The sequence below is a fragment of the Neofelis nebulosa genome, chromosome 1 (assembly GCF_028018385.1).
Source record: "Neofelis nebulosa isolate mNeoNeb1 chromosome 1, mNeoNeb1.pri, whole genome shotgun sequence".
NCBI lineage: Eukaryota > Metazoa > Chordata > Mammalia > Carnivora > Felidae > Neofelis > Neofelis nebulosa.
Window position 1 is genome coordinate 124,013,663 of NC_080782.1, and position 21,754 is coordinate 124,035,416.

The 21,754-nt window shown below is 44.7% G+C and overlaps 1 protein-coding gene across 7 annotated transcripts in view; it reads right to left on the minus strand.

The window, feature by feature from the left end:
• CYSTM1 (cysteine rich transmembrane module containing 1) overlaps positions 1–21,754 on the minus strand; it is a 78,271-nt gene that overhangs the window by 42,486 nt on the left and 14,031 nt on the right. For 2 of the 7 annotated variants that reach the window (XM_058734783.1, XM_058734776.1), the window contains exon 2: positions 1,825–2,046. In XM_058734783.1, the coding sequence (XP_058590766.1) occupies positions 1,825–2,046 (222 nt within the window). Of the gene's footprint in view, positions 1–1,824; positions 2,047–2,226; positions 2,310–8,353; positions 8,470–11,037; positions 11,091–17,937; positions 18,162–21,754 lie in introns of those variants that run through there. The other 5 variants (XM_058734801.1, XM_058734792.1, XM_058734825.1 and 2 more) reach the window with 5 other exon arrangements.

Below are 21,754 nucleotides of genomic sequence, written 5' to 3' on the forward strand. Positions count from 1 at the left end.
CCCTTAGAAGCTAACCACCATGCAGACAAGCCAGGGTAGATGAGAGACAACAGGTAGAGAAGGGCCTCGTGGAAGTAAACCAGGGCCCTACTCATGTGAATGAAGACATCTGGGACATACCAGCCCCGACCAGGCTGACAGCTGAATTAAGTGACCCCAGGAGAGATCGTATGAAGCCAACTCACAGAATCATGAGAATAAATCATTGTTGTTTTCAGCCACTGAGTTTTGGGGTGGTATGTTATACGAGGGATAACTGACACACAACCTCTCCAAGCCTCAGATTCTACCTCTGTAACATGGGACCAAAGCTATAGGGCTCTTGTGAAAGTTACATGAGGCCAGTACTAGGTACTAGGCTTCAGAAATACTAGTTGTTACAGTTGTTATCATTAAATATCATCCCAGGAGACCCCAAATGTATTGCAAGTATACTCCTTGGTAAGCCTCATTCCCACAAGCACCTGTCACCTCCAATCACATGGTTTTCAAAAAACTGGTTTCCCAACAAAGAAAAACAAAAGATATTTTTACTACAATTTCTACAGTAAAAAAACCAAAAAACAAAAAACAAAATTCTGAACCATAAACAGACTTAGATTCTGCTTAGCTATCTACCCAGCTACCTACCCATTCAATACACCTTCATTAAGTCCTTACTGATTACCAGACACAGATTAAGAATAACTAAGAAGACCTCCCCTCCTTTGAATCAGAAACAGTTTCTTCATAGGAGCTGTTGACAGAATGGACTACACACTTTCACTTCAGCTGAGGGATGTACCTGCAGTTATAGATAAATCTAAAATCATCCAGCTGGAGAAAAAAGTTACAGGCACAGATTCCAAAGCCAAACCATCAGGATTCGAATCTGGAATCTGCCCCTTCTAGCTGGCCAAGTCCGTATGCCACTCTGTGACTCAATGACTTCACTGTAAAATGGGAACAACCTCATAAGATTGTTCCAAGAGTTAAATGTTAATGTATGTAAAGCTCTTAAGAGACCACTTGGCACACAAGCACTCATTAAGAATTAGCTAATCTAAAAAGCTGAAGGCACTGTAAAAGAGCAAACCAGAAGGTCATACAACAGTTCTAACAGTCACCAAGACATCTAGCACAGTGCTTCTCAAGATGTGTCCTTTCTAATCCACCACAGATTGAGACGTATTGTAAAATGCAAGATCACCTGCTTGAATGTCACAGCAATGTCAAATTACTCTACAAGTTCTTCTGTTTACTCGTACTTTCTGTACTTATCACATTCACAGACTGGCACTTATCTGCAGAGTCAGCTTTGAGTAGCACTGTTCTAGCACACCAGAAGAACTCATAGGCCTGCTGAAAACTCAGCTAGCAAGTTCAAGAGAATTATGAAAACATTTAAGCAAAGAACATCAACTCAAGAGTAGGGACAAGAGGATGACTTGGAGGTCAACAAACCAAGAATGAAAATAATCCCAGCAGGCCAAATCTAAAATACGAAACTGGGTGTCAGGGCAAGAACCCAATCAGTACTTTCCCCCACTGGTACCCCAAAAGGGGCCATCAGAAAACACATCGACCAGGAAGTCATCAGCCCCAGAGGGATAAGAGACATAGAGGAAGTAGAAAGAACTGATGCAGGCCTCCCGAGAAAGAAGTCCTTCTCAGGAGTTAGAAGCTACCTTAAGCGGTCACCAAGCCTTGGGAACGTCAACCACAGCACACAAAGGCTAGCGTGCCTTCTCTGCCAAAGAAAACATGCAAACATTTCCTTTGGTGACATGGGACTGTGCACATGCACACCCACATACACATATACACATACCCAACTCCCAGTACCTGTGGTTTTAGGAGGCTCCTGAGGTCCGCCCTGCCAGCCATACTGTGGGTATCCTTGGTAGGGGTAACCCTGAGGAGGTGGGTAGGGTCCCCCCATAGGTCCTGGAGGGTAGCCCTCTGGTCCCATTGGTTGTTGTGGATAAGGTGGGTACGGGGCCGTCGGACCAGGGCCCGGATACGGTGGAGGGTTCCCTGGGTTCATCGGGGACCTGCAGAATGTACCTAAGAGACAAACAATGAAAATTATTCTCATCTAATCCGTGGAAGTCATTAGGAAAAAAACTTCAACCCAAGAATAAATTTACAAAATCCCTTAAAGGATCTCAAACCTCTTGTAAACCTTCAGTTTTGCCCATTGTTTCTTTTTCACCATTCCCACAATTGACTAATTAGCTTATGTACCTGGTTATATGCCTTCTGCCTGCCTTCCTCACTAGGCATAGGCTGTGACAGCAGGGATCAGGTCACCTTTGGATCATCACTATGACCCTGGAGCTTAGCATGATGCCTGGTACAAGAATAGGATTTTTTATTTTTTTAATTCTCTCAAATGTCCACAAATGTGGCTGCATACATAGCTCTAGGAAGAAGGCAGAAAGTCTAATGGCACTAATCTTGAGTCAGACCAGTGGAGGCTGAACCAGCCCAACCAGGGCTGGGCCACACTGGTTCCTCTAACAAGAAGCACTGCGGCAATGACCCACCAAAGACCCACGGCTCTCAGCAGTTGAACGGTGTGTCCAGGCTTCACTGGACTGAGGGCAGAGCTCTCCACACAGGATGCTGAGCATCTCCTCAGACCATCCAGGCTCCCAGGACCCTGGAGGGCTCACCAGGAACCCCCACACTTGTGTGTATAGGTTCCTGTTCTTGGTGGTTTGCTTCTGTGAGACAGGCCATTGCTTCCCAGCCCCCAAACACTCGTTAACCATTCTCATGACTGGGCTTGAAGTCTGGTGGGCCGGTATCTCCTCTCCATCAACCCTGCAACCCTTGCAGTACCTGACATTCCAAGGACTTCAGATTAAAAGTATCACTGGGGAATGCAAAGTACATATTCTGGATGAACGTGCTATCTGTCATCTTACTGTCTTGCACTGTTACCCACCTGCAATACTGATATTTAACTTTTTACCTATTCAGAGGTCTTCTATCCCCAATTAAAAAGTTAACAGAAGGAAGACTCTCATACTCAAAATTTAATAATTTCACTACTTGTTCTCCATAACATACAATCGATAAATTTGTAAGGGACTTTACACATATGTAAAGAACAAAATAACTATAAACGTTCCCCAGAAAATCCGGATTCAAGTAACAGTAGACTTGGCAGGTCCAACAGCGGCAGGATGAATCCCACACAATCACATCCCCCTACACAATAGTGGTCACATTTCCAGTCAGGTACCCATCCATTCTTGCCTCCGTACCAGCTCCAGGGTGAGACCAGGGCTACCTAACCCAGTCCAGGTCACCCCTTCCCCTTTGTGATCAAGATTGGTTCAAGGAATCCAGGACTAAGCCAGTCACACATGGCATCCCTCGGCCGCTGGGACCGGTTCTGAAGTGGTTTGCAAATTAAGAGCTTGGTGCTCTCCGAACACACTCCCAGCCTCCCTTTTCCCTGAACTCCGGCACACACTAAGTCTGGCAAGGACAGGGCTTCTCAGCCCTGAGGAAGCCAGCCTTAAGGTGAAGCAGGCACTTCAGAAAAGCAGAGCAAGAGAAAAAAGAAATGGGATTCCAGATGACTTTATAACAGTTTATAAAGAAAACAGGCTGAAACCTACCCTAACCTTTTATACCTCTACAGAACTTCCAGGTCTAGGAACCAATAGTATAGTAGGCTAATGAACTCCTCTGAGCGACATTCAAGCAAGCGTACAGTTATACAGTGCTGACCGCCTGGCACTGTGCTAAGTAGTGAGGTACGGAGATAAGTGAGGCTCAAACCTATGCCTTGGGCAACTGGTTCAAAAGGAAAACATAAGGAGAGTGATATTTAGAAAAGTGGTAAACAGACAGCTAGATAGGAGCAGGGGCTTAAACCCAGCAGTAGGTGAGTGTGTCACTTGAAGGAGGTGATTATAAATTCAAACTTCATAATATGGAAGCAGAATGGCTCCAGAGGCTCTATTTTGACATCTGCATTCTATCCCTCATTTTAGAGGCTCTTATTTTTCAAGGGGCCTAACAGGGATTCAGAAAAAAACTAGAGTTCTTTCCCTTCTCTGCTCTCTGCCAACATGACATCACACTCTGACCTGGGAATGGCTTTCGCCTTATCCTAATGCAAAGACTTCTACCAAGAAGGCTGTGGAAAACCTAGTGAGCGCTTGTTTGCAATAGAACTCAGTCTCATTGACCCTTTCGCCCAATGGCTATTCCATTATTTACTTTTTAAGTCACAGAAGAACACAGTCATCGTAACTAAGCTTTCCAGAAATTCAGTATATGGGGAGTGGGGTCTCCTGTGAAAGGGCCTAATCCCATTGAAACAGTATTTTATCTTGATTAGTCCAACAAGACCCTGTAGTAATGATCATTCTCACTCTAGCAAAGTCCGGACCAAAGTCTGCAGACATTGTTCTGAGAACAGCGACCCGTGAGAAGGAAAAAAGAACAAAGCGTATAAAACTATTACACCTTCAGACTTCAATGTTTCATGACTCATCTTGATCTATCTAATTGCATCTATCCCCATTATCCCCATGCTGTTCTCTTCCTGGAACCCTCAATAATGTATGTGTCCTCTCTCCTCCCTCCATCATGTTTCCCCCTCATTTCTGGGATGTACCTTTCTCCTTCTACCTGAGGAATCACTTCATGTCTAGGGGGGAAATCCCAAGAGGCACTTATAAAGAACATACACCACGCAGGCACTTCAGCTACCGTGCCCCCCCCCCTTCTGTCCCTGTGTTCTGAAGACACACAGTCATCTTAAAGGGATAAAAATCTGCATCTATCTTCATTTTCCTTCAAGTTAAAAAAATTCCAGTAAGAGGGAAAGCCACAGAAACAGCATCTGTGCTGAGATCAAAGATCGTGGGGCTGGCATTTGAAAAGCACGACTTTGCTTAATCAATTGGGAATCCCAAGTTTGTACAGAAGCCAACCAAAGTAAAAACAAAACAAAGGCTACCTAACACTGATACAGTCTAGTGCAAAACACTTAATATAATCCAAACACAAATGAGCTTTCAACTTAAGGTATGATACTGAACTCTGCACCATAAACATTTTCCCTTTATAAATTTGCTCAGGTGAAATACACACCCTACTATACCAGAGTGTGTTACACCAAGGGTCAAATGTAAACTGGAAGTTGTACTATTAAAGATAAGTTAGGGCCTCAAATAAGCTCAAATCAAGCAGCAGCCAAGATCCATTAATAGACTGCATTGAACACTGCAATGTGGCGATCCCATTCCAGACAAGCTCCAAGTCCCAGGATTAGCATTCAGACATACAATGAGAAGACCAGCAACTATGCTTTCAGAAAGTGGTCCTATAAGATAAGACCTCAAACAAAGTAGACACACGGGAAAGAATGGTATGTTTCAAAGTTGTTATTATTTTTTAATTACAAGATGCCTGGTAGCCTGGCATTGACCCTGAAGAGAATACAGTAAAGAACTTTCCTCTGGAAAAACTAAACAGCCCCAATGGAAAAAATATTATTGATATCAGTATTTATGACCCTGTAAGTCTGCTCTCAGATGTGGACTAACGTGTAGTGAGTCCATAAGAACATTCAAAGCAGTTTTATTTATAATAGCCCCACAGTGGGAACTGTCCAAATGCTCATCACAGCACAACAGATAGCTTGTGGTATATACAACAGAAAACTGTCCAGCAAAAAAAGAAAAGAAAAGAAAAGAAAAGAAAGAAAAGGAAAGAAACAAAGAACAAATATTACATGTGGATGAATCTCACAGATGATGATGAATAAAAGGAGCCAGATTCAACAGACTTCACACTGTAAGATTCCATGTATATGAGGGTTGAGAACAGCCAAAAGGAATCTATGGATATTGACTGGAAGAGGCACAAAGGGAGCGTTCTGGAATGATAGAAATGTTCTACATCTTGAGCTGAGTCATGTTTATATGAATACTACAAAAACCCATTGAGTTGTACATTAAAATTCTCACACTTTAAGTTGTACAGTAACAGCAGACAGACAAAATTTGGCTAAAAGGAAAAAAAAAACATTTATAGTGGTTTTCCCTGGGTGCTGAAACTATGAGCAATTGTTACTTATATTCTTTTGTATTTCTGAAAGTTTTAATAAGGGAAATTCTATAGTCAGGGGAAAAAAAGGTTTTCTTAGCGCTTTCTAATATTTTCAGGCTGCTCGTCTTAACTGCTAGAACACCTCTGTAGGCCTCCTATCTATCCACTCGCAGGACCCCAATATCCCTTCCTACTACTAATTTAACCCTTGTTGGTAACCTCTTTTATATCTGCTCTTCACTAATTTTTATAGTAATTTCTGTAATTATAATTCTTTTTTCACAGGCTACTTCAGGTCCTTAAGTTCTTTAAATGTTTTCTTTCTGCTTCAAACTAAGAAGTCACTTGGCTGAGTATCAGACATGGGAGGAAAAAGTTCTCTTGCTTACATACAGACCTCTTTGCTTGAAACTATTCTTATCACCAAAGCCAGAAGTCATGCTTATCCCTCCATCCTCACATATCCTCCTTCAGAATTTATAAAATTGTCTTAAAGTTTAAAAGCATGAGAGCAGATCTTATTCTAACGACCTCCTCTGTGTCTTTTTTTAACTCCTTGATTTGTTGGCCTTTTAACAAGATCTTCGTAAACAGAGTATTTATATTCTCGGTCCCTCACTTTTTCTTGATTCTCATACCCATAATTTTGGGTATGGTTTGTTGGGCTAAAAAAAGCTTTAGAATTACTGGTTTTGTGCCGCTCTATCCTCTGAGGCTTACAGTTTTCATTAAGTTTTAGCACTGGCATGTTGGTTTATTCCATTCATAGTCATTTGTTCATTCCACAAATACTTCCAGAAGCACCCACTGTGACCTAGCACCAGCGGTTCCAGGCACTACGGACATAATGGTAAGTAAGAACTTCCACTGGGGCTAGTGAGAGAGGCAGACATTAATGTCAGCAATTACAAAACCAAGCTGAGAGGGAGGAAGCACTTAGCACAGCAAGCTCAAAGTAGAGACAATAAGTCCTGGAAGTCAGAGAAAGCTACTGAGAGGAAGCAATTATCACATTGATAGTTAAGCATAAACAGAAATCCCTGACTACTCACCCTTCACTGTCTGGTAAGAGACAGCCGCCTGTGAGAAAGACCTGAGCACACTGGAGGAGGTGAATGGGTTCATTATGGCCAAAGTAGACAGGATGGGATGAGGCCAAAGGGTCAGCTCACAAACAGCCTTGCTAAGAATAAACCTCCATTTCACTGCAGCTTCCTTTTCTACAGTTATTACCTCTTGTAAAAGGATTCACCCAACTTTATTTATGCTTGTCTGTTACTGTTGGCAAACCTAACCATTTGTTTATTCAACGATAAACAGCATTCAACAATATTTTTTTTTTCAACGTTTTTTATTTATTTTGGGGACAGAGAGACAGAGCATGAACGGGGGAGGGGCAGAGAGAGAGGGAGACACAGAATCGGAAACAGGCTCCAGGCTCCAAGCTGTCAGCACAGAGCCCGACGCGGGGCTCGAACTCACGGACCGCGAGATCGTGACCTGGCTGAAGTCGGCCGCTTAACCGACTGCGCCACCCAGGCGCCCCAGCATTCAACAATATTAAGGACATGACATCCCAGTACCAGGGGTATGAGGCAAAAAATCCTAGCTGGCTTGCTCTCACCCTTTGGTACTGCTAACAGTAAAAATAAAATGACTCTTTCCATTTGTCTGTTATTGCATCAGATGGAAAATGCTGGAAGTTCTCCAAAGTGCTAGGGTATAGTGATAGTTTGGCTATAAAGACGAGACAAAACTCACTATGGCCAGTCACCTTAATGAGTTCCGTAATTTTACTGAAACAGGTGCAAGAAGTGTGCATGAATGGCCCTACCAGTACAGGAAGTTGTGTCGCAAACAAAGTGACTGGGCAGGGAGCACAGCTGAGAAGCAACAAATGGCCTCTACTCTGAACCCCTGAGCCCAGACCACAAGGACAGGCATTCCAGAACCACGGGCCTTTGCCTAGGAACAACCTACTCCTGACACGGACAACTTTACACAAGAGCCCCGGGGACTAGCAACAGCAGGGAATTGACCTTTTAAAGAAGGTAGTGATGCTCCCAACAACAGAGCAACACCAGGAGACCGGTGAGAGTTAATTATCACAACATGGGCAAGATCTGTGATTTTATAACTTGCTCACCATTTCTAACACATTTTGCAGTGCCACCATTTCCCAAGTTGATTTTCTTTGGGGGGCAGGTTGGAAGAATATAACCTGCACTGTTACTTCATCATCATCCAAACACTGATTCTGGTGTCAATTTCCCAAATATTAGCCATCCCCTACCTCATTCAGGATCGTTTGTTCACCAGTTCTACCAGGTCCTGAGCTGCCCTCATATAATCCATGAATGAATATTAGAGCATGTCTTTTGTGTCAACATTCTGGCCTGCAGCCTCTCTGTGGAGGACACAATGACACATATCTCAGAAATGGCACCTTTCACGGAACAAGGGCATCAAAAGGCACGTGAAAGTTGAAGAAATAATGGTGGATCATCTATCTCTGGAGGCCCTGTCCTAGAGTAATGAAGAGCTTCAAACAGCATCTAATTTTCCTTTCTCACACAGAATTTGACATAAAAACGAAAACTACAGAGGAACCTAAAATCCTGCAAACTATTTAGCAACATGATTTGGTAATGCCATTCTGGTAAGTGCTTTAAGCCACCATCCCCAACATTAAGATAACACAAAGACGTAAGCATATTCAACTTGTCCTGATACATTAGTAATAAGTCTAAAAAGTCATCCCCAGGTTAATTATCCACATTACTATGTGGATATTTATGTGGATATTATATAATTATCAACATTATTTGAAAATATTACAGCCAATCAATCTCACCTCCCTCCAACATTAAACTTGGTATGCATATTTTAGCATTCAGCCAGCCTGGGAGACTTCGAGAAAATTCAGAGAAGTTCCCCTCCAGAGAGGTAACATATCACCTGATAACATTTTTTTGTATAAAGCTTTCTATAAAGAACCTCTGGCTGGATCCATACTTGTTGCTCTATAAAATCTAACATCAACACTTATTCAACAGCCATTAAAAAAATAATTGCTACATGAAAATATCTATCGACAACTATAATAGCCTACCTAAGCTGTCTAGGCATTGGTATACCATTCCTCCCTAATGTTTGGAGGAAACATCCTTTCTTTTTACATAGTGATGATTCTGTTTTCTTACATATTCTTCAAGAAAGGCATGTTTTTAAGTGAAACCTTTAATAAGTAACAACACCCTATCCTTCGAACCAGCAATTCACCCTTTAGGAATTTATCTTACAGATATACCCTAGTTCTGGTATGCAAAAAAAAATCTTCAATGCACACAACTTCATACCCCCTCCACAGATATTACAGCATTTATTTATAATGGCTATATAAAACATCTCTCTCTCTCTCTCTCTCTCTCACACACACACACACACACACGCACATGATGTATAGCATCCCAAAGGGCCACCAATATGGGAATGGTTAAATAAACCATGGAACTTCCAAACCATGGCATCACTATTTGGCCTTTAAGAATGAGGCAGAATTACATGTGCTGATGTGGAAAAACGCCGACAGACTCAAAACAGCAAATTGCAACACAACGTGTTCTATTACCCCATTTGGGTTTAAAAATAAAGTTCTATTTCTAAACTTGAATACATTACAGTTATATTAATGAATATAATTATTCATTCAACTGTACTTTTTTGTTATATGTAATTTCCACACATATTTGACAATAAAAGTTAAAACCCTTGCTGATCATCTTTGGGTAAAGTCTGCCACATGGCTTTGAGGAGAAAATAATCTATCTCCTAACTCACTAAATGGAAAGCCATGCTTCCAACAACCATCTAAACTACCAGTGAGAAAACACTCTGTTCCAGTTGCCACATGGAAAACCCCAGCTCCAGAGCAGAATCCACAGCTGCAAATGGTCTCATGGCTTCCAGGATCGCCTCGCCAAGGACCCCCTTTCCAGCCTTTATTGCTCATACACGGTTCTCTGCAGAAACCATAGGTCTGCCTGGATGTAGGATTTACTTCTGCCTTCAGCTTCTCGAAGGACTCCCCAAGGGTGGACCTCAGCTTGTGTGATAGCTCCCAACAATGCCAGCAAATCCTGACAACTCCCTCCCCACACCACTGGGACCCCCAAGTGGGGAAAAGACACCTCCACCTCACCCAACCACTCAGCTCAGGGAGTCTGGTCAGTAACCGAGCTAAGATGCTATCTGAAAGCCAGTGGGGAAGTAAAGGTTGGCTCCTCCTCAGAAAAAAAGGTTGGGGACCTCTGAATTAAATCTAGTCACTGGGACATATGGGACAGCATTGTAACTCCCGGAACTTCAAATAGCCAGCCCTCAAAGTGACAAGGGACAGAAAATGAGGCCCAGCAAGAGGGAGCATGGAAAGAGAAAGCGGCAGTGAACAGAAGGGACAGAAAAAGAGGAAAAAAGCTATTAACACAGAAAGTGAGTTGGGGACATGAAAGGATAGGTTATAGCGGGAGAGAGGGAAAAGAGCCCAGCTCTGCCCCCTGCCAAGTTGAGAGGACACACTAAAAAGGGACAGGTCCATCCCTCTCAACAAGCCTGACAAGGCCACTTCCCAGGCCAGGTCCCCCACCAGCACAGCCCCAGAAAGACTGGCTCCCCTGCCCCCTCCCAGAGCATTAGATTAGGCTTTGTGGGAAACCTGAAATCCTGATGGCTCAGAAAGAGGCCCCTACAGCTTAATGTGCTGGCAATTTAACTAAGCACTCCTGGTTCCTGCCGGCTACCAGGCCAGTCAGGGCTTTGCTCTGCCATTAGCGTGCTCTCATGACCCTCTGAGAAAAGCAGCAGCCTCGCCAGAGCTGTGGGGTGCCTCTTAATGGGCAGGAGGGAATCTCCCTTCACACCAGCAAGAGACACTGCTGCCTGCCATGTGCCAATGTGGGCTGCCCGACCAGACCTTACCGTCCCAAGGCAGCGACGTCTCTCCCCTCCTTTCTTCATCTTTGTAACTTTAGAGCCATAGACATCAAGTCCAACAAAGGCTAGAAAAAACAAATGCTAGGTAACTCCAAGATTTCCGTCACTAACATCCACAAAGAGCTACTGTGTATGAGGACGACAAGGGGCTCAAAGTAGTGTAAGATACTCATGAGTTAAAAACAAAACAAAACAAAAAAACTGCATCCACCCAGAAACAAACGCTTATATGGTCAATTAATCTACGACAAAGGAGGCAAGAATATACAATGGGGAAAAGACTGTCTCTACAACAAATGGTGCTGGGAAAACTGGACAGCTACATGCAAAAGAATGAGACTGGACCAATCTCTTACCATACACAAAAATACTCAAAGTGGATTACAGACTTAAATGTGAGACCAGAAACCATAAAACTAAAAGAAAACATATGCAATATTTTTTTTTAATGTTTACTCTTGAGAGACAAAGAGAACATGAGTGAAGGCAGGGGAGAGAGGGGGAGAGAGGGGGAGAGAGGGGGAGAGAGGGGGAGGGAGGGGGAGGGAGGGGGAGGGAGGGGGCGAGACAGAGAATACAAAGCAGGCTCCAGGCTCTTAGCTATCAGCACAGAGACCAACACAGGGATCGAACTCACAAACTGAGATCATGACCTGAGCCGAAGTTGGGACACTTAACCTACTGAGCCACCCAGGTGCCCCTAAATTTTTTATTATTTTTTTAAGGCAGTAATTTATTTGACATTCATCATAGAAACATTTTTCTATGATGCGTCTCCTCAAGCAAGGAAAACAAAAGCAAAATTAAACTATTGGCACTACACCAAAATAAAAATTCTTTGCACAACAAAAGAAACCATCAACAAAACCTGCTGATGGGAGAAGATACGTGCAAATGATTGATCCAATAAGGGGTTAATATCCAAAATATAAAGATCTTTAAAATATATAGACAGATCAATCTTCTACAACTCAACAGCAGAAAAACAAATCCAATTAAAAAATGGGCAGAGGATCTAAACAGACATTTTTCCAAAGACGACATATAGATGGCTGACACATGAAAAGATGCTCAACGTCACTAATTATCAGGGAAAAGCAAATCAAAACCACAAACAAACAGCACCTTACACCCATCAGAATGGCTAGAATCAGACAAGGAACAAGAAGTGGTGGTGAGGATGTGGAAAGGAGCCCTTGTGTACTGTTGGTGGAAATATAAACTGGTTCAGCCACTGTGAAAAACAGTATGGAGGTTCCTCAAGGTAAAAATAGAGTTACCCAAAGAAAACCAAACCAAACCAACCAACCAACAAAAAACTAATGTGAAAACATAAATGCACCCCTATGTTTACTGCAGCATTATTTACAATAGTCAAGATAAGGACAGGGCGCCCAGCTGGCTCACTCAGTGGAACACAGCACTCGTGATCTCGAAGCTGTGAGTTGACATATGCTCCCCAAATGATCCTGCCCCAGGTCCTGACACTGAAAGCTGACTAGTAAAGTACTGCAGGCAGCATCAACAATGTCAAGTGGCAGAAGTCTAGCACCTCCTCCCAGGTGGTCGCCTTCCCAAATAACTTTACAGTTAATTGTTCCCCATCCCTATCTTTCTTTGCACAATGAGCACGTGGTCTGATAGTTTTCAGTAATGATGTATTTTTTGGAACTCTCTGGGGACTAATGATTCTTTCAGCATAAACTGGAGAACTAAAGATAGGCACTATGAATACAGCATTACTCCCCAGGGAGTAAACTCAGATCAAACTCTCCTCCCACCATGACTACCAACACTCCCTTAAACCTTTTAATTGAAAGGGTTCACAAAAATATAAATCATCCCTTGTTTTTGGCAAAATCATACACAGGCTTGCTGTCCACAGAGACTAGATTCAAACCATTTGTCTTCCTGGCTTTAGAAATGAGGATCCATCCAGTTTCCTAACTGGTTCTGAAGCCTACAATCAATACCAATATTCCACCTATGTCTCCTAAAACCTACTTAAGAAGTCAGTGAGTTCATTTCCTTTTGAAGAGTCCTTTGTAAACAGCACACCAAGTAGTGTGAACCTTTTTGGCTAGAGGGTCAACTCATGCCCAATCCCCTCGCTTCTATGCTGCTGTTTAATTGCTGACTCCCACTTTATAACCAAGCCAATTAGCAGCCTTGGCCAAGCGCTGCCTGAGAAAAACAAGCCTCTCCGGTCAGGATTCCCCTCATGCCTAGTCAACAAATGCCAGAAGTCTAAGAGATGGATATTATAGTTCTATAGAGTCCCTGGGCACATCAGCAAGCATGTGAGTGTCTGACTGAGTAAGAGGACCAACGGACTGACACAGAACATGGGAATTTTAAAAGATGACTATTTCACTCCTCATTTAATTTAGGGAGCATTATTATCCACTTTTACCTCTGATGAACTTAATAACTAACTCCTTTAGAGTTGAAAGGATATTGGATAGAAAAAGCTCCAGAAAGCTCCACACCCAGCTAGGTTACTGGTTTATTCCAGGCACTCTAAGGGAAGCAGAAAAGAGTGGGGAACCATTTGAAATTATTTCCTTATCAAACACAAACATGGAGTTTACCCTCAGGCCTCCAGATCTTGATTATAAGTGTATTGATAAGCCTAAATACCCCAGGAAAAAAATAATAAAAACACCTTAGAGTTTGCATGAGGCTTTCACAAAAATTTAGCATGTCCATCTCTTTTTTATTTCACTAATCTCAAAACATCCGTTCATCCAAGAATTACAATTTTCAGGGAGAGAAGCTCAGGGAGACTCCCCTTAGTCTCCGTCTCACCTCTCTTGACTTGTGGAGTCTTTTTTTTTTTTTCCAAATTATTTTTTTTAAGTTTATTTTGAGAGAGAGCACAAGCAGGGAAGGGGCGGGGGGGGGGATCCCAAGCAGGCTCTACACTATCAGCACAGAGCCCGAAGCAGGGCTTGATCCCATGAACCTCGAGATTGTGACCTGATCTGAAACCAAGAGTCGGATGCTTAACTGACTGAGCCATCCAGGCGCCCCCTGACTTGTGAAGTCTTGAGTAATCCTTTTTGCCATCTTTGACTTTGCTGGACAAAGCCAAAAGCTGAACCCACAACTGGTGACCCTGACGTGATAAGCCAAACCCGAAATTGGTGACCCTAAAGTGAAAGTGATAGCTTTGAGAGGAAGATTTTTAGGTGGCAGAATCGACATGTTCAGGAAAAAATGTGACATTGTCCGGACTTCGGATAGACCTCATCCTGGACAACAGTGGAGACTATGCCCACAAGTGACCAAGGCAAATGATGTCACCTGGGGACAACTTAAGAAGCTCGATCAACATGTGACCAAAGTAATATGCCATGGCAGAGAGCCACCAACCCCAGAAAACAGGTTTTTAGCATATCTAGCTGTGGTTTCTCAAAACTTGGCTAAGCCCTCCAAATGATCTACACCATAGTGGCCTCCTTGAGACATCATGAATGACAACAGATTGCCCTCCTCAACTCCCATGAACAAGATTCTTTAAAAAAAAAAAAAAAAAAAAGAGGGATATGTAGGAAATCAAATAGCTATGTCCTGGTTAAGGAGATTATAGGGAACACATTACACTGCTTTCTGGCCCTGCAGAGGACACCTGACCACTATCTAGTTAAGGCATATTTAGGGACTGGGTCCTGCCTGTGCTCATGAATTCCTGAGACCATGTTATCTATGGAATATCTCTTTTGTAGTCTTGGGAATGCCTTGTTTCTTTGCACGCTTTCTATAAGTTCTTACTGGCATGTAGCTCCTGACATATTGTGCAATGTTTTCCCTATAACATATACCTAATAAAGACAGGAGCTTGTCAACAGTTCGGGGAGACTTCCCTTAGCCTCCCTGTCACCTCTCGACTTGTGGAGAAAAAAAAAAATTCAGCTTTGGAGGAGCTTACATTGATGCTTTGGAGGAGCATCAATGTAAGTAATGAATTAATTACATTAATTTCATGTAAGCCTCTCAATTCTCCTTGGTACCTCTGGGAAGGGAGTACTAACCATTATCCTGTTTCAAGGTCGAGGAATGTTACCATCCCAAGAACGGTGGGCCCTGCCCAGGGCCTTGGGTGACAAAGGCCAAGGACTGAGAATTCTCCTTGGCTCAGTCTCTGGCCTATACCCTAGCCCTACTTTGGCTGAGAGCCCCTTAAAAGAGAGCATTCCTGTTCTTCAACACAGGAACAGCCAGCCCTGGGAGCTATCATAGCTTACGTTTAGGGAAATACACAAACTTTTTTTTCCTGACAATGAAGTCATATTCTCTACCAATGGGAAAACTTGTGGGGGTGGTATGGGTGAATGAAAGTGGAAAATTTCCCACAACTCTTGGCCTACTTAACCGCCCTGACAGCACATAGTTATAGTGTTTGGGGGTTGGGGGCTGTTTCTTTCCAAAGGAAGCATGATTAGTTGGCTGGTTCAAATACTTTTGAAGAGATTTAGAAAATGGTTAACAACGGTTTAAAAAAGTGGCCAAGAAATCTAACCTCCAGAGATTCTTGTAAAGCATGGGACTCCTGTAAAGACCTTTAAAAGTCACTATCATAACAAGCCCTACCACTTGTAATATTATAAGGAAAAACTCTTCAGTACATGCTAATGCGTGATAAACAGCCATTGCTCAGGTGACCTATCTTAAGCCTTCTTTTACAGAGAATGAAGTCACTGATCTGAAGTGAAGTTTATTTTCCCCAGGTGCCACCACTCTGGATTTGCCCTCCCTTGAGTGCTGTGCTGGTTTCTACATTTATACACAAACCAGCTGCGGCCACCTTCCCAAGTTCTCCGCAGTTCCCGAAACCACCTTTTACTGGACAGGATCCCTGGAGGTCCAATTCTATTTTCTGCAGCAAACATACACAAAACAAATTGGTAGCAAGGTTCAGTCATTTCATGTCCTTCCAGAAAACATAAGTTGTTAAGGTTTTGTATAAAATGGGGCACTTGGGTGGCTCAGTCAGTTAGGGCCCAGACTCCTGATTTTGGCTCAGGGCACTATCTCACGGTTCGTGGGTTTGAGCCGCATGTCCGACTCTGCACTGTCACCTTGGGATTCTCTCTCATTCCCTCTCTCTGTCCCTCTCCTGCTTGTGTGAGCAATCTCTCAAAATAATAAACTTAAAATAATAAAGGATGGCAGTGCTATTTGTGTGTGTGTGTGTGTGTGTGTGTGTGGTCACAGAATTAGTAAATTTCAGAGCTGGGAAAAACTATAAATCACCAAATCATTCCTTTTCAATAATCAAAACTTCTTGTTTCTCAGGAAATTAAGACAAACATCCAATTAACACTTAAACAGCCTTAGGTGGAGAAGCGCACAAGTTGAGGGTAATAGATGTAAAAAGGGAACTCTTAGTTCTACAATTAACAAAGCATGGGACTCCTTTCAGTTTCCCCAATGTTCCATTTTCATGTTTTGGGCATTGATTATCCTGTAATAAATTTCCCCCATTAACTCTCCTACCAATCACTTGGGGGTTGGGTTTCACTTTGGGAATCAGAGGCATTTGTACCATACTCTGAAACCTCTGAAGGCCAAGTGTTGTGGACAATACAACCTCCGCACTTAATGAGACAGGCAATCTCACACATAGACATTAAATCTGGTCTAAAGAGACAAGAGGGGCACCTGGCTAGATCAGTCAGTAGAGCCAGCGACTCTTGACCTTGGGGTTGTAAGTTGAAGCCCCACGTAGGGTGTAGCGATTACTTTGAAAAGTAAAATCTTTAAAAAAGAGAGACAGAGAGAGAATAAGAAAATGAACTGCAGATGGGTGTTTCCCTTCTCTTTGAGGATTTTTCAATCTGCTAACAATGGCTCGGGTGTAGGCAGGCACCTGGGTGCTTCCCTCCTCACCCGTTATAAATATTTCCTAAGCAGGGGTCCCAGAACCCCATCAGACCAGAGTTCTAGGTGTGGTCACCTCCTTCCCAGGCTGTCGCAACAGTCCCCTCAGTGTCTCCCCATCCCAGTGTTCTCCCGACCCCCAACCCAGCCGACGCTTCAATGGCTCCCCCACAGCACACAAACCCTCAGCTGGGCACTCAAAAATATTTCCTAACCGGTCCTAACCTAATCCTCCAAACTTTTTTCCCCCCCAAACAACCCTAGCACTCGGTCCAGTCACCCAACAGTCGTCGTTCCTTTACCTCTATCGCAAAGCTCATGCTCTCCTTCCGCAGACGTCCCTTTTCCCTCCCTCCCTTCTCCAGAGGTCCTCTTTCCCTCTCTCAGCTTCTTCCAACCCCCAACCGCTGCAGGGAGATTAGTCCCCACCCCTCAGGACTCTGCTCAGATTTCACCTACCCCAACAGGTCCACTGAGATCCCAATTCACTCCCTCCTTTTCTCCAAAGCACTTTCTCTGAATACGCCGGCCTCTGCTCCCACTCGTGGGGCTCCCAAGCGGCCTCCCGGCACCAGCCCCCGCTCCACCACCCCCCCCACCGCCCCGGCAGCTCCTCAGAAATCGCTGCCCAAGGAGAAGAGTTGCACAAGCCTCTCGCAGAAGTCCCCCGGGACGGGGTGTGGCGAGACCCGCTCCGAGCACGCCGATTCCGGGCACGGGGAGGCCGCTTGAAATGCTGAGCCGCTTTAGTTCACGGCCCAGAAGACGGGCGGGCGGCGCAGGATCTCCACCCTCCCGGCCTCCGCCAGCGGCTCGCGACCGACAACCGGATGAACAGCCGCGGGGCTCCCGGGTGGGCTTTGGGCCGGCTCCCAGCCCCTCCCCGGACGCTGCGCACACCCCACCCTGAGTCAGTCCACCTCGCCCGGGTGCCCGCCGCTCTCGGGGCGCTCTTTGGGGAGCTCGGGGGTGCGCCAAACCCCCGAAGGGCCCCGCCCTCACCTCACCCGCTCCCTAGTCCCAGCCTGGTCGGGCCCGCGGCCGCCGAGCCTCACCTCTTCTCTTCTCCAACCGGTAGGGCACTGGTTTGTTCCGGACCTGATCCGACCAGATGAGACCGCACCAGATACACTGCACCTGCCACCAAGCTAGAGAGGAGCAGCGGCGCGCCTGACGTCACGGCCGCCCAGAGCGCCGCAAGCTCGGAGTCACCTGATCACCCTGGCAACGCGCGCGGGGAGGGGCGGGGCGAGGCGAGGGGCGGTGTCACAGCACGAGCCCCGCCCCTAGCCGCCTGGCCTCCGGGCGCCTACAGCGCGCTGCGGGTCGGTCGGTGCAGTGGGGACTGGAGACGCCAGCCTGGCCTCTCTGCCCCCGCCTACGCTCCCGCCTCCGAGGCGGGTTGGACCTGAGACTCCCAACGGACACTCCTCTCTGGTTGGATCAGTTCGCCGAGACTCCAGATGATATCTTCTCGCCGCCAGTGCAGATGCCTGGAAGGCAGGCCTTGGGTCCCTGTTGTATCCTGCTCTGGCAGGGTTCGTTGTAGGCCGCTCCTCCTGGTGTCTGCTGGGTCTAACTACTTCGGGCGATTATTTCCTGAGCTGTACGGGAGAGGACCGGGGCTAAGGCTAACTGGATTGCTCTCCGGCAACTTTTCCCCATAAACTTTACAGCAAGTAGTGCAGCCTTTGATACGGAATGTCGTTAAGACCTCATTCATTCAGGCTCAGACTTCCTGTCTTAAGTCCTTCCTCTCTTCCAACGGAAAGAGAAAATCACCAAAACACTCCCTGAGCAAAGTCGAGGAGAAACCTACGAGTCCAACTTGCATAGATTTTTTTGTTAGTCATTTCAGAAATTGATTTTCCTCCAGTGCCCTTCTCTTGCTTGCTATAACCATAGGCCTACACCTCTACTGGCTTAGACCATCAGCTTCAAAATGAAAATTTCACATCCTGTGGAGGTCCCAGTTTGAGAACCCCTGCTTATCTCACCACTTGACTTCTTGCTGATTGAGTTTCAATTAAGTTGTAGGATCATTCCCTGCACTGCTATGGACATTTCATATACATTGTCCTTCCCTCTCAGACTATGGGATTTTAGACCTGTAAAAACAAAAACCATAGCCCCTAAACGGTGTCACTTTGGCCAAGTCACAAAACGGAGGATTAAGAACGTAGCCTAACTACAGTTTCAACCTCTGCCATAAACATGGGAATTTTCTGATCAGCACCAATGAGGCAATCTGTAACCTGGTGCTCTCCATCCTTTAAAGGAAAATGAGGTAATCTGCCTTATACGAAGTCCTCTACTCCACCCTTCCAAAGGAAGGTGACCTGGTGTGAAAGAATCCTGTCCTTCCTTTTCCTAATAACTTCCTGCCCCAACCACTTTTTTATAAAACCTTCCATTTTATAGAACAGAACTCCCCTCTGTTTGGTACATGGGATGCTACCCGATTTTGGAATCATGTAATAAAGCCAGTTAGACCTTTAAATTTCCTCACTTGAAGGGTACCCGAGTGGCTCAGTCAGTTGAGCATCTGACTTTGGCTCAGGTCATGACCTCATGGCTTCTGAGTTCCAGCCCCAAATTGGGGTCAGTGCTGACACCTGAGAGCCTGGAGCCTGCTTCAGATTCTGTGTGTGTGTCTCTCTGCCCCTCCCCTGCTCACTCTGTCTCAAAAATAAATAAAAACATTTTAAAAAGTGAAATTTCCTCAGTTGAGTTTTATTTAACAGACAAAAAAAAAGTCATTTTATCATCAGTTTATAGTGAGCACCTTTTGGCAAATGCCCAGCTGACTAAGGCATTGAAGATCAGGAGTTTATGGGTAATGTGTCTCATATTAAAATACCACTTGTACTGTTTATGATTTACTTGATAGTTGTGTTTAAGCGATACTTTTTTACTTTGATACACTTATTTTTATTTTTGAAGTTTATTTATTTTGGGGAGAGAGAGCAAGAGTACACCAGTGGGGAGGGGCAGAGAGAGAGGGGGACAGAGAGAATCCCAAGCAGGCTCCACACTGTCAGCGCAGAGCCTGATACAGGGCTTGAACTCACGAACCTCAAGATCATGACCTGAGCCAAGATCAAAAGTAGGACGCTTAACCTACTGAGCCACCCAGGCGCCACCCCCCCATACATTTATTTTTCAGAGGAACACATATAAATGGGGGGAAAGACAGTTGTGAAAGGTAGAAAAAAAAATCATAGCTTCAGACAGAAAGAGTTGTACTAATAGAGGAGATTGAAAACATCAGCCCAGGTTCCAAGGGGCAGAGATCAGTGGGCAGGAAGATACTGGGAGCAGGGCAGGGGCAACCAGACCAGGGGTGTATGCAGAGCTGAGGAAGGGAACTCCAACTGGACATCAGGTAGGGCAGGGATAGAGTTGGGCCAGAATGAAGTTTGAAGGATGTGGTGGAAGGAAACATGCTGGGAACTGAGACAAAGAAGGACTTGGAGAGGAAGGAGAAGCAGCAGTGGTTTGGGAAAGGGTTGCTGAAAGAGAGGGCAAGATAAAGAGAGATCCAAGAAGGGGTGTGAACAGCATTTTGAGAAGGAATGCTGAGTGATTCCAGTGTCTTTCCAAGGTTGGTAGGGGAACAAAGCATTGTCTGTTGGCCTCTGAGGAATGAAGATCATTCAGGCACACCCCCAAATCATATTTGGACCATCAGGGGGCAAGATCTACCCTTCAGAGAACACTGATGCTGAGGGAAGACCAGAGACTGCATGTCCATAACTACACTCTGACAGTAAGACTTTTTTGGCTGGAAAATTTTCCAGGCCCTTAGGGGGCAAGCATATGCCTCTGAAATTCTAATGAGGGCAGGGCAAGGTGAAGACGGGAGTATAAGGTAGGGATAACTGCCTTAAAAGGGAAGAAAGTTTCTCATGCCAGCTGGGACACGTGGGGGTTATGCTGGGGAGGAAGAGATGATGAGACAGGTATCAGTAAGGCCCCTCCCATTTTACTGGGTTGGTTGGGAGTGAGAGGGCCTGACTATCAAAAGAAAAACAGAACATTCCCCACCCCCACCCCCACCCCCACCTCCACGGTGAAGAAGTGCTCTCATGTGAGTCCAAACCCCAAGAGTGTTGCTGGCAGCATCCAAGGACCAGAGAGACGTGGCCAGGGAGCACATCCTATGTGGTGCTTTTCTAGAATTTGACCTCAAGTCCCAGGACTCAGCAGTGGGGCCAGTGGTAGAAGTTGCTGGAATTTCACCAAGTTTCTTTACAACAGCAGTGAGCCTCCTTCCACCCCTAGAGATAAAGAAAAATGTCTGTGTAGAAGGCCCTGACAAAGCATATTTGCTGTAAAAGTTCATTAGCCACAGAAACTACAATGGCTTTTCCACATTTGTGAATTCAGGAGAACCATCTTCTAAGGATGGCAGAGGCAGGCATGATGCAGTGGTTGGGAGCCTGTGCTCTGAGATTTATCCATTTTGTGAACTTGGGCAAGTTACCCATTTTCTCTGAGCCTCAATCTAATCTGTAAAAGGGAGCTAATAACACCTACCTCATAAGAATATCATAAACTTTACGTGAATTCTTGATCAAAAGAAGAATCCAGATTCAAGATTTTTCACAAGGTCATTTTATTTCACTTTTTTTTTTCCTTTTTTAAGTAGGCTCTACTCCCAGTGTGTGGCTTGAGCTCACAACCCTGAGATCAAGAGTCACACGCTCTATCAACTGGGCCAGCCAGGTGCCCCTTCACAAGGCCATTTTAAAAACCATCATATTTACCTGTATCCCATTTGTTACTCAACAATTGGATGAAAAAAATATTTCTTTAG